The sequence below is a fragment of the Anolis sagrei genome, chromosome 1, assembly GCF_037176765.1.
Source record: "Anolis sagrei isolate rAnoSag1 chromosome 1, rAnoSag1.mat, whole genome shotgun sequence".
In the NCBI taxonomy this organism is placed as follows: domain Eukaryota; kingdom Metazoa; phylum Chordata; class Lepidosauria; order Squamata; family Dactyloidae; genus Anolis; species Anolis sagrei.
The window spans coordinates 268,258,225-268,271,065 of NC_090021.1; the positions used below are offsets into that span (position 1 = coordinate 268,258,225).

The 12,841-nt window shown below is 39.4% G+C and overlaps 1 protein-coding gene across 1 annotated transcript in view; it reads right to left on the bottom strand.

The window, feature by feature from the left end:
* Positions 1-1,407: 1,407 nt before the first annotated feature.
* Positions 1,408-12,841, bottom strand: part of ABTB2 (ankyrin repeat and BTB domain containing 2) — a 178,971-nt gene continuing 167,537 nt past the window's right edge. The window contains exons 14-17 of the mRNA XM_060764970.2: positions 10,648-10,738; positions 9,243-9,311; positions 3,887-4,000; positions 1,408-1,694 (exon numbers count right to left, since the gene is read on the bottom strand). Of these exons, the coding sequence (XP_060620953.2) occupies positions 1,497-1,694; positions 3,887-4,000; positions 9,243-9,311; positions 10,648-10,738 (472 nt within the window). The 3' untranslated portion in view covers positions 1,408-1,496. The remainder of the gene's footprint in view (positions 1,695-3,886; positions 4,001-9,242; positions 9,312-10,647; positions 10,739-12,841) is intronic.

The following is a 12,841-nucleotide window of genomic DNA, read 5'->3' on the forward strand; positions in this document are numbered from 1 at the left end:
TAGAGTTAAGGCAAGAGTGGCTCACATCCTTAGTCCTTCTAACAGTCTTGTGAGTCTTTAAGGGGTAAAAAGCTCAGGAAAAAGACTGTAGTGTGGTGGATGTCCTGGATCCCACATTGAAGAACTGGTTTTGCATGGCATGGGATTAAGTTTGGTGGCACTGCTGGTGAAGAAGAGCCAGGCCCAGAACTGCCCATGATCAAGATGATAGAGAGGAAAGCTTTGGGCAGCTTCTGTCTTTGTCCTGGCCAGCTTAGACTCATTTCACAAACATGCTAGCAATCTCTTCAGGCAGCTCACGGCTGGGGAAGGGGTCTCGGATGGGTGGTGAATGCTGTTGACCCTGTCAGCAAGGGAGAGATCTATTCTTCCACAGGAGTATTTCTTTCTCCAACAGCACACAGTACAAGATATGCATGTGTATGTATAGTCAGGAGCATTATGGGGACCCTAGCCACCATGATTCCTGAGGCATTTGTTTCAACTGCACCACCGCTAACCAAGCCTGGGTTTAGGACAACAATGCCAGATTGGTTTATAATGTGGCAATCTGGGATGTGTCAAGTTGTTTGCATATATAAAACTAGTACCTAGTGTTATACAGCAGAGCTCGGAAAAAATGTATTGAAATTAAATTCTTACTCCTAATTGAAAGAGTTTAAATCAGAGGTGTCCAACTTTTGGTCCACCGGGTATTCTGGTCTTCAGCTTCGAGAATTTCTGAGCATCAGACAACTCTGACCAGGGCTTCTGGGAGCTGGAGTCCCAAACACCTGGAGGACAAAATACCACTGCTTGAAATCTTTAAATGATAACAATGCCAATGGGCTAAGAAACTAGTAATGCTTCACAAAATTTAGCCAGGTCACAGGGGTGACAATTTGGGTTTCTTCCTCAATATTTTAAATAATTTTAATTGATTTTTGAAAACACTGAAGTTAAGATTTTACTAATGTATTAATAGTATATTAATGTAACCAATCACAGTTTTCACTAACACATTTAGTTTTAGTGAATTAAATGTTTGTTGGATGTTTCCAAGCTCTGTAAACAAACAACATATCTTCTAGTTACTAGATGATCCTAAATAACCATAACCAATTCTAGGAATCTTATTTTCTTTCCATCAGTATGGTGGTTAATAATGATGGTTTGTGTGCAGGTTTTTAAAAAATCTTTTGGACACTATAGTTTCCCCATTCCCAAAGTTTTCATGTGAGATGGCATCACTCAAGCCATATAGCACCATCCTTCTTTCCCTTCCCATTAGCACTAGGGCAAAATAGTTGCAGCATGTTAACACATCTCTGAGCAATCTACTGTTTTGTGGGTAGTTGAGGTGCTTTAGGAGTGTCAAACTCAAGCTAGTGTCTCTTCTCTCCGGAAGGAGAAGACCACTTAGGGAAGTTCCCATTTCAGTGCAGTTCAGAGGAGCAGGTGCTTTGAATACAATCCCCAGATTTCCCCTGCGGGGTGTCTGTAATTCCTCTTGGCAATCACACCCTGGAGGTGATGTAAATGGATTGAAGTCTGCTGGCCAATGTAGATTGAAGGTCCTGTAGAAGATCCAGGCCTTGGACTTTACTGTTCCTACCATAGATGAGTTGCTTAAAAGGCTCCTGCTCCAGCAGGCAGTTCATGTGCTTGAGGAAGAAGCCTTCACAAAAAGAGACCAGCTCTGGGGCATTGTGGATCTGCAAGACACAAAGTGGGATCCGGTCAAGCAAGAGGGGTTTTTGTTGTTGTTTAAATGCAGCTGTCAATTTTCTACCTCTCTCTCCTCGCTTGGACAGCTTCATTGTATGGGAGGGTTTAAAATGGATTGCAAATGGTTAAGAGGATATTAATCCGGTGGTTAAAGCAGGCTTTCTGCCCTCTGCACTCGTGTGCCTACAGGGCCGTTCCATTGGGATATGTGAAAGAGGTTAAAAAGTCCCTTCTTCCTAATCCTTTTGTGATCTCCTGCTGCTTGTTGAGCCAAAGTCAAGTAACTCTTCAAGCAAAAGAGCAGCTGGTCAATGAAATTGCCTAGATGATACCTGTTTTGTTATGTGAGGGTGCAATCCATGTGGCACACCGTGACAGAATAATGAGAGTTACCAGATGGTACACAGTATTAGCGTCCTAACAAATTCAGTGCATATGAAATAAGCCTCAGGGAAAAAAGGAGGGGGATTTAATGAAACACAGAGGACCTACTTCAAGGTAGTTTGTTGTTGTTTTGAAAGAGACTGGGCTTTTAGAGTTTGTTTTTTTAGAATTCACTGGACTGTTACAGAAATCAATAGAAACATTTTCCAAAAATATTTGTAAAAGTTAACAGTGGAATATAGATCTGTGGGCTCTACAATTGCAACTTCCACCAACTAGGGAGACATTCAACTGGTTACACTCCCACAAGCAGGAGATGCAGTGATAATGATGGAAAATCTCCTCCGACTGAATTTCGACATATCATGGAGAGATCCATCATGACACAAATTTTTGTTTGTGATGAAACTCTGACCTATCAGTTAGTTTGTTCTAATCTGATAGCATTATTTGCTGCTAGGACAAAGTGTGAAATCACAATATTACTAAAGTATGGCAGTTCAGTTGCTAAACTATGTATTCTCTCAAGGTTATGTCCTTTATTATCTTCCTGTTTGAAGAAAAGGAGATAAATACAAATTTTAATTATCTTAAGTGGCAGATAAAGTGGAAAGCCTATGTCTTAACTACCATATGGCAGAGCAGAGCACACAATGTTCCATATCCATCTATCTATCTGAGAGCCAGTTTGGTGTAGTGCAGTGGTTTTCAATCTGTGGATCCTCAGATGTTTTCCCTTCAACTCCCAGAAATCCTAACAGCTGGTAAACTGACTGGGATTTCTGGGAGTTGTAGACCAAAACACCTGGGGACCCACAGGTTGAGAACCTCTGGGGTAGTGGTTTGAGCAATGGATAATGATTCTGGAGTGCAAGGTTCAATTCCCCAATCAGCCATGGAAACCACTGTGAGACCTTGGGTGAGTCACACATTTTCATCCCCATAAAACCCTGTGATAGGTTTGCTTTAGGATTGCCATAAATTGGAAATGACTTGAAGACACAAACTGAAATTAGATTTCTATGCATAGCAGAACTGATATGTCAAAGAGAACTCTTGAATTGAACTTTCTTCTGGCAATTCCAATTTTCTGTGTGTAACAATTTCTCTTATTTTGAGAACCAGCTGATCATAGGAGAATCCACTTGCAGTTTCAGGTGGTATAGTCCAGATTCAGATTTACCTATCTCAAGAGCTTGTAGCTTTCCATTTCTATCAAAGTTATTGATGCTAAAGGTGGCTTCATGGATTGATGAATCTAGCCATCCCAAAGTAGCAAGCTGCTAGTGGACACCATGTCCATGTGAGGCATAGCTACTGGCAATATGTTCCCTCCTCGTTGTCCTTCAACCTCAAAAAGGGGGCAGAGGAATCAGTACATGAATGGAGTGCATCATGGGTATGGCTGAGGGATGCAGATGTATTGCATTTTAGGATCCCCAAAGTTTGTGCTTTTTACAAGCACTCATTAACATTATTAAAGACTCTCTCTCCCTTTCCTTGCCAGTGAGGCAAGCCTTTCACTTTGGGGCTGTGTAAGGCTCCTAAAAGTATTTGCTAGAGAAAATATCATGAATACTACTATCTGTCTCCTTTCCATGATAGCAAGGATCTTGAAATGGAGGAAGCAAGGGTGGTGACAAAACTTCAGGAAGGAGCATGGATTACTCATTGCCAGAAACTGTTTGGAAGCTGAGCACATAACTGAAATAATCCTTGGTCTGATCTAGCAGGAGTTGTTATGTTTGTCAACACCTTAAGAACTTGAAACAATTGAAGATGATTTGGTCTTTACCTTGGCATACTTATAGATGTTAACACAGCTTTCGATGCTGATAGTCTGAGAGCATAGTATTTCACAGTATCTCTGGAGGCCATCCAACTGGAATAGGCTTGCAGCTGAAAGTAACTAATGGAGATGAGATATTGTTAATATTTATTTATTTATTTATTTTGAACATTTGTATCATTCTTCTCACCTCAGAGGAAGGACTCAGGGTGGCTAACATATAACTGAGGTTCTGGGAGTGGTGTACATAAAATATGCTAAAATGTGTGGAAAACAATAAAAAAGTAGTTGTAGCATAAAAAACACAACAAAAACTTAACCAAGAGCACTGAAAACAGATTTTTTTCATGAACCATAACAGCCCAAATCTCCATAGTAATTAAAAAACCTCTAAAACAGCTCCTTAAACTTAAGGGAGGAAAAGAAAGAAATATTTTTTGTCAAAAAGTAGCAGAGCATGTAAAAATTACTTTTTGGGAGTATAGTCTTCTGAATTCCTCAACTAGTATGGCTAGTGATAATCTCCATGGAGATAATGGCCATCGTAATATAGTATTATGTGCCCGGCAGTGGTGCTTGGTGAAGGACCTCCAAAGAGGACTTCTAGACCTGGGTAGGAAGATCTGGGAGGACCCTCTCTTTGGGGATCATGATCCTGAGTTCTTCAAGATTTTAAAGTTTAATACAAGCTCTTTGAATTGACCTGGAAGATAGCAGCCCTCACAAAGCATTAGGATGCTATGGTCAAAATGTCCAGTTCTAGTTTTTTTTTCATGTCAGGAGCGACTTGAAAAAATGCAAGTCACTTCTGGTGCGAGATAATTGGCTGTCTGCAAGGGAATAATGTATATTGAAATAAGTCCTGTATGGCAAAATTTTGTTGATTGTTGGGATGTATCAAATAAAAGAAAAAAATGTTTAAAAAATTGGCTGTCTGCAAGGACGTTACCCAGGGAATGTCTGGATTTTTTGATGTTTTTACCATCCTTGTGGGAGGCTTCTCTCATGTCCCCGCATGGGGGAGCTGGAGCTGATAGAGGGAGCTCATCCACACTTTCCCCAAATTCTGACCTGTCGGTTTTCAGTCCTGTCGGCACAAGGGTTTAACCCACTGCACCACCAGTGACTCCTCCCAGTTCTAGTTAGCAACAATGAAGGAATGTTTTTGATTTATGAAGTTTCTATATTGTTTTCAAAGGCATTATAGACAATACATTAAATAGTTCATGTATTTACAATCAGATTTCTTATTATGCCTTTAGATTTCTGATTTATGGTGACCCTAAGGTAAACAATATAGCACTGAGTTTTCTCAGCAACCTTTGTATTGGGTTGCTATTGCCCTTCAGAATGTGTGAGTTGCTGAATGTCATCCAGTGGATTTCCAATTAAACCTCCTATTTAATTGTACAATTGAACTGGACCTTATAGTAACATGTCTTCCTTCCTCTTAAGGAACAGCATTACATGTTAAACAAGCACCATCTACTAGCTTATTTCAATGTTAACATTGTTTCATTTAAAATATACTTAGAACATCTTTCATCTTCACAGATCCCTGGGTCACATACAAAGGTAATGACCCAAATAGTAAAATAAAGCTCTTAACCTGTAGGTCCCCAGGTGTTTTGGCCTACACCTCCCAGAAATCCCAGCCAGTTTACCAGCTGTTTCTGGGAGTTGAAGGCCAAAACATCTGGGGAACTACAGGTTGAGAATCACTGAAATACTGTATATACAAGTGGCAAAATCCATCATGTGATGGCAAATGTGATTGAAAATAACCGTGTTAAGCTTTTAAAAAATTGTTAGAGTAATTTTATAAATTGTGGAGAATGATACAGAAAGGCGAGTTGGCAGAGTTTTAGAACTGCACTACCCTAGATTGCAGGTGCATATACAGAACTATATTTTAAAAAGATATTTCACAAATACTCCAGGCTTATAGCAATTTAATATATGAAGTTACTGAAACTTTTTCAGAGTTCTCTTCTTGTATACTGTACACTAGTTTCATTCAGTGGGAAAATCAGGAACATTTTAAAATGTCTTCATCTACTGACTGATGTCATATAAATCTAGAAACCACTCACTTCCTATTGTATAGAATAGCTACTTTCATATTTCATGTGAAAGGCACAAGGATCCTTTCACATAGGAGCAAACTCTATATGTGTAATGAGGTGGTGCAATCAGGCAAAGGTCTGTGTAACGTGTAAATTTGGATGTCTCTAAATTCTCCAAAATGCCACCCAAAGGAGGCAAGGTAAACAGGAGCTATGTATCTCAGAGCCAAAACCTCTCCCCTTCTACCTATTAGTCTGATAACATGAATGTCTAATTGATGTGTGAACTCAACACAAACAACTTGTTATCTTTACTCCCCACATTGCATTCCAGATCTGGCTACTCTTCTATATATGCAAATAGCATTTCTAGTTGACCAGGTATGCAGCCTTGGCTTTATCTTTCTTCCCTCTTCTACCTCTCACTTTTCTTATCACATTCCATCAATTATGTCACTCCAGCACCTACAGGATTTTCCCTCTTCATTCTCTCCCTCCTTTGTTTTCTTATTTTTTTTTTCATTTTAAGTTTGAGAAGTTTGCACATATGCCTGTGAAATGGTGTAAAGCAGCAGGTACATCAAAGGCACTGATGTTACTGGTTTGGGATGAGCACTGCTATAAATACGTTCAGAAAAGAGATGCTTAAGATTATAACTTTAAAGTGAAAAAAAAGAACAGAGCTGCCTAGGACACAACAGTTCTAAACAATCCTGAATTTGGAATAATGGCATGCTAAGTTTGCATAGCCTATGAAAATGACATACTGTAAGAATTATGTTTTAGATTTTCTTTGCTTTTGCAAGACAAGTTTGGAAAATTGACAATGTGGAAAAATCAGATTATGTGGGATGGCTCTACCTGGCTTGATCTGTCTATAGTTAATGTTTTGAATGATTTTTTTAAAAAGAAATTGAAGCAATAAAAGTACTAGGAACTAGGGTGAATGAAAGAACAAAAGTAAATTACTTTTGCAGTGTTTGCCATGTGCTTCTTATAGCTGTGCAAAATTCCAGACGTGGGTCATAAGTGATTAAGCAAATGCATACTTATGACCCATGTTACGAAGTCAGTGTCATGTCCCCCCCCCCCCCCACAATTAATTAAAACAGCCATCTATGGAGATTTCGTAAGAAGTTCATTGCTTTCCTAAGTCACAGTCAGCTTGTTCTTCAGCGCAAGCAAACTGTACTGGATGGCACAGGTAAACCTGGTATGTCACATACTCTTCTCAGCCTGTCAGGGCTGAGGGAGAGCAGAAGGGAAGAGGCGCTCCTGTCATTTCCTTTAAATCCAGGAGTCACGCCATTGCAAGTGAGCTTGGAGAGAGATGGAGATCTAGGATACCGAGGCAGCGAGCGACTCAGTAGTGATGAGCAACTAGCTTGGTCGATCGCAAACCAGATCGGGGTATAGGGTGGCTACCTGTGTTGGACGGGGTTACACTCCCCCTGAAGCCACAGGTCCGTAGCTTGGGAGTCCTCTTGGACTCATTGCTCACGCTTGAGGCTCAGGCATCGGCGGTGTCCGGAAGGGCTTTTGCACAACTGAGACTTGTGCGCCAGCTGCGTCCATACCTCGCAAAGGCTGATCTGGCCAGGGTGGTCCATGCCTTGGTCACCTCTAGATTGGATTACTGCAATGCGCTCTACATTGGGCTGCCCTTGAAAACGGCTCAGAAACTCCAACTGGTCCAACGGGCAGCAGCCAGGATGTTAACCGGGGCTCATTACAGAGAGAGATCAACCCTCCTGTTTAAGGAGCTCCACTGGCTGCCGTTTATTTTCCGAGCCCAATTTAAGGTGCAGGTACTTACCTACAAAGCCCTGAATGGTTTGGGACCACTCTACCTGCGTGACCGTATCACTGTCTACAAACCCACACGCTCACTCCGGTCATCTGGAGAGGCCCTGCTCGTGATCCCGCCCGCGTTGCAAGCACGCTTGGTGGGGATGCGAGACAGGGCCTTTTCTGTGGTGGCCCCCCGACTTTGGAACGCCCTCCCGAAAGATCTCAGACAGGCCCCTACATTGGCAGTCTTCAGAAAGAATTTGAAAACCTGGCTGTTCAGATGTGCCTTTTCAGATTAGGAACCTCCAATACCAAGTCCTAGAAGCACTTTAGTAGAACCAAGATCACTGCACTTACTTTATAATTCTACATTCCTCCCGCCACATCAGCACTTTTAATCCTGTACCCCTACTCTGGCCGGCCCAGTTTTAATAGTGTCTTCTTGTATTGTTACTGTTATTGTTTTTCTGCTTAACTGTTTTTAATTTGCTTTAGGTATTGTATTGTTGTATTGTGTTTTGGGGCTTCGGCCTGTGTAAGCCGCATCGAATCCCTCGGGAGATGCTAGCGGGGTACAAATAAAGTAATAATAATAATAATAATAATAATAATAATAATAGGAGCTGATTTTTTGCATTTTTTAGGTTTGCCTCCCTTATGCAGTTCTTCTCCCTACTGTTCTTCTCCCTGACCCTATATGTGGTACTGCCTTGAACTAGCCATCCTCCAACCTCTCCAGCCTGCCAGATCACCTTTATTGATATGTCATACAGAATAAAAACTTTCCAAGAATCTAAGCTCAGGATCTGCAAAGTGCCCCCCCCCCCCCCCAGTGTTGGTATTGTATGGAGTTTGGAGTGGGAGAGAACAAAAAATCCCATTTAAAAACCTTTCTGAAACTTGGAGGGAGCGATGCCATTGTAGAGAAATTCAAGGGGATAGCTCTTGTAGTTTTTTAATTTTAAAATGTTGTTCATAAAACCTTCACAAATTTCCTGAAAATCAGTGGATGAGGGAAACATTCTGAAACTTGGGGAGCTTACAGTTGTCAATGTGCCCTAAAAATGAGGGAGAGAGAAGCCCCTGAAGTGTTCCCATTGGCGTAAATGGGAAATTAATGTAACAAAAAACTAACAAAATTTTCAGAATTTCATATTAGATACAACACTCATTTTTCAAAACACTTTAGAATAAAAAATGGGGGTCACATTAATTTCACAAATAGAAATGAAGCTGATTCTAGCTCTGGACCTAATGTCTTCTTCAATGTGTACCATTGAATATAGGAATATAGTAAGGAATATAGTAAGTAACTAAGAATACAGGAATATAGTAAGTAACTATGCTGTTATGATCTGATAATAACTCAGTGCAAACCTCACAAAAACACTTTAATACTTTGGAAATCATTTGTCTAAGAACAATTTCTGTAATAAACAGATGTCATCAATATTATCCGAAAGCAAAGCAAAAACCAAAAAGGGCCACAGGAGGAATATGCTTACCTCTAAAACATCTGTAATAGCAATTTCCATAGATTCTGTTCCTCCATAATATAAATACTGCATCAGCATCTTGAAAAAAGGACACAGTAAGAGAAGTTTATCTTGGGAACATGAGAACCTCAGGTCTACTTTAACCAAGAGCTTGACTCCTAGCATATGAGCTTTGTACTATTTCAACATGTAGCATGAATCTCCATGTAAACTCTTTTTAAAAAAATCAAGAACGTATCTACTATAATGACCAGGTGCAAGTGTAAGTGCATCCATTGCAACTCTATCTACGTTCAAGATTAAAATACACTCGAGATTTCTCAGAATAGGTCAGATACAAAACTATCTGACCAACCGCTGAAGACAGAGCAAGCAAATGTAGGAAAGCAACAGTTCTATTGGCGGTTACTTTCAGGCTTCCATCCTATACACACTTTCTTCTTAATCTCTAAAAAACAAATCTAGAAAGCAAGAAGAGTGCCTGAATGCTCCATTTCATTCAACTGTGTTTTTGTCTGCATGCCAAAGCCAACTCTACTCTTTTCATGAAAATACACATCCTGGTGATATAGATTTGCATATGTTAAAAAGTTAATTATTTCCCTTCCAAACATTTTCAAGAGAGCCCTATAAGGCTTTTATAGTCTAAGCTTTCAATTGTTAAAATGTGTTTAATGTAAAGTCTGCCTGTTTCCTGGTTCTATTCAGACTTAATTTGCTTAACCCAGCATGAAAATTGTGCCTGGGAACATTCAGAAGACTTTGATAACTGTTCACACAATACAGTTAGGGTCAGGCAAGAAATCCTGACTATCAGAACACATTTGCTTGTTATGAATCAGTGTAATATGTATATGATGACTGTGAAAATTCTTGGCAACAATTCCTGCAAATGTGGAAATGTGGGAGTTGCAAAATAACACCATTACTGTCTTCACAGTTTCTGATTTACATGTTAACTTGTCCACATTGGCACATACAAAGGGATAGGTGAAAAGATGGTAAAAACAAATGAAAGTTGGGTATATTGGTTCATTTTTGAAAAATGAATTGGAGAAATATTCAGGACTTCATCACACTAGAGAATGAATCCACTTTAATTCTGGTTCCTGTCTCCTACAGAATTCTGGGGTTTGTAGTTTAGTGAGGCTGTTAAAGACTCCTCCCTAAACTACAAATCCCATAATTTTGCAGAAGGCAGAAACCAGATTTAAAGTGGATTCATTCTCTAGTGTGATGAAGTATTCAGAGACTATTTATTTTGGTCTCTTACTGGAAATAAGCATAACCACTTCTTTGCTTCTCCAAGGGTTAGCACTTGTTACTAGAGGTAATCAATCCATTTTTAAAAAAAATGGTAATATTCTTTAGGCAAGAGGAATTACAACAATGTGATTTATTCTTAAATATATACCTTGAAGATGCTGTATTTCATATCACTAATTTCCACAGTCTTACTGCCTTGGATGTCGTGTTCTGATTTATTCGTCAACAGTGCTTTAAATCTGTGAAAAGAGGTAGCAGATTTTTACATTGAGCTTTTAGAATGATATTTGCTTAGAATACTTTATTTCAATCAGTAATATTAGCAGGTGCCTCGTCCCTGGATTTTTAACAGCAGCTGCTTTCATAAAAGCTTTGTGCCTCTAAAAGCAGAATGAAAAGCAGAAATCCATCAGGTGCAGCTAGCCTTACTATAAGACACGGTGAAGGAAAAAGCCCTACCTGCCTTATTCTGGTTGTTACAGAATTGAGAAAGTCTATTTCTGCTAGTGTAACATTTGCAAGAAATTACAAAAGGTCTGGTTCAAGTTTCCTTGAAGCTCAGGTTTACTAATTGGAAACAGGCACTAAAACTGCACATGCTCTATCTCTTTCTACCCCCCATAACTTGACATTAGATTACATATAACTTCTCCAAACTTGGTTAAAATGATTCCTAAACTGATTTTGAAAGCCAAGGTTAAAACCTGGTTAATATTGCATGCAGTCCCACCTTCCTAATGCTAATCTGAAACCAGACTTTACTGGTAAAACTGAACTATGATAGAGAGGGAACTAATTGTGATGGGATGGGGAAAGGAAGAAATGTACTCTCAACTCCAATATGAAGTTTCAAATTGCACATGCATATTTATCCTGTTAGTGGCCATCTATTCCTCTGAGTAGGAATTAAAAATAATTCAGCAACAAATCTGAAACTTGAGAAAAATAAACCTCTCTAATAGCAAAAATAATGTTACTACACAACCACAAATCCTCTCCAGTCTTAATTAGGAATTTCTGACACAATAGGAGCTAATGGCTTTGCCATGGGTTGCAAGTGAAACAGCAATGCTGGTCTTGGAAGTACTCCTACTTGGGTAGATCAAACTTGGAGTAGTCAGAACAGGTCTATCTAACATTTGTGGGTGAAATGTTAGATAATCCTGTTCTACATGATATTTAAGAGAGTGGAGCTTGGGGATGTTGTTAAGCATGATATCTTAGAATCAACCAGAGCTGCACAGAGTATGCTTTTCTGATAGCTATCTATCTATCTATCTATCTATCTATCTATCTATCTATCTATCTATCTATCATTTCATGACAGTGGTCCCACTTTTCCTGTAGACAGAAGAAGAGAGTCCAGCCCTGAGATCTTACAATACTGGGGTCTGTTTACAACTGAAAAAATTCTTTACTTGCACCATATTTTCCTGACTCCACATTTGCCTCTTTAGTTCCACATGAAGAGCACAGATTATGGGTAGTTCATTTTAAGCAGCCATATATATCTCCTGGGAAAATGGCTCAATGTGAGATTACTGAAAACTCCTCTCACTTGCATTACTAGTGGCCACAAGGCAGTGACCACTACATTTTTTCTTCCTGTCATGCATGCGAATATGTGTATTTCCACCCAAGTTGTCTCTAACTACCCTGCTATATGACAGTGTACTAATACTGACATACTTGTAGTAGATCTGCAAATATCCACATATAAATTCCTTCTTTAAAAATATATATTGACAGCAATCCAAAATTAAAAATTCAACCATGTGGATCTTCAGTCAGTATGCAGGGTCAAAAGTAAGTCATTTTAGAGTGGTTTAAGGGCCAAAGAACCGGTTGGGAGGCAAATTGTCATGAATGTCATATATCAGGATAGCAGACAATACAAAGTGATTACTTTTTTAGTCGGTGTATTCACCTTCAGGGTTCGTGACACCAAACAAGCACAAAACTGGACAATGGTTTGGAGGACTCATTGTACTAGGATTTTATCATTTCTGGTTTCAGTAACACAAACAGTTTCAGCTAAGCTCTGGGAAGAGATTGGCAAGAAGGACGCTAAGCTGAAATGTTTGAGATTGTCAAGATAGAGATGTTTAATGGGATTCAAAGAAATAAATACTTCATCTTATCAAGCACTAACATGGTAATTCTGTGAGTAAGTGAATGGCATACCTTTTTCTTAATCTTTGAGTGCCTTGCTGAAGGTCTTTGTGTTACTTGCTGAGTAATTATTAATTGTAGCCAGAGCAGACTCATCGAACCAATGGAATGTATATGGCTATTGACTTACGAAATTCCTATTGACTCAACATGCTAGCTGAGACTAGCAA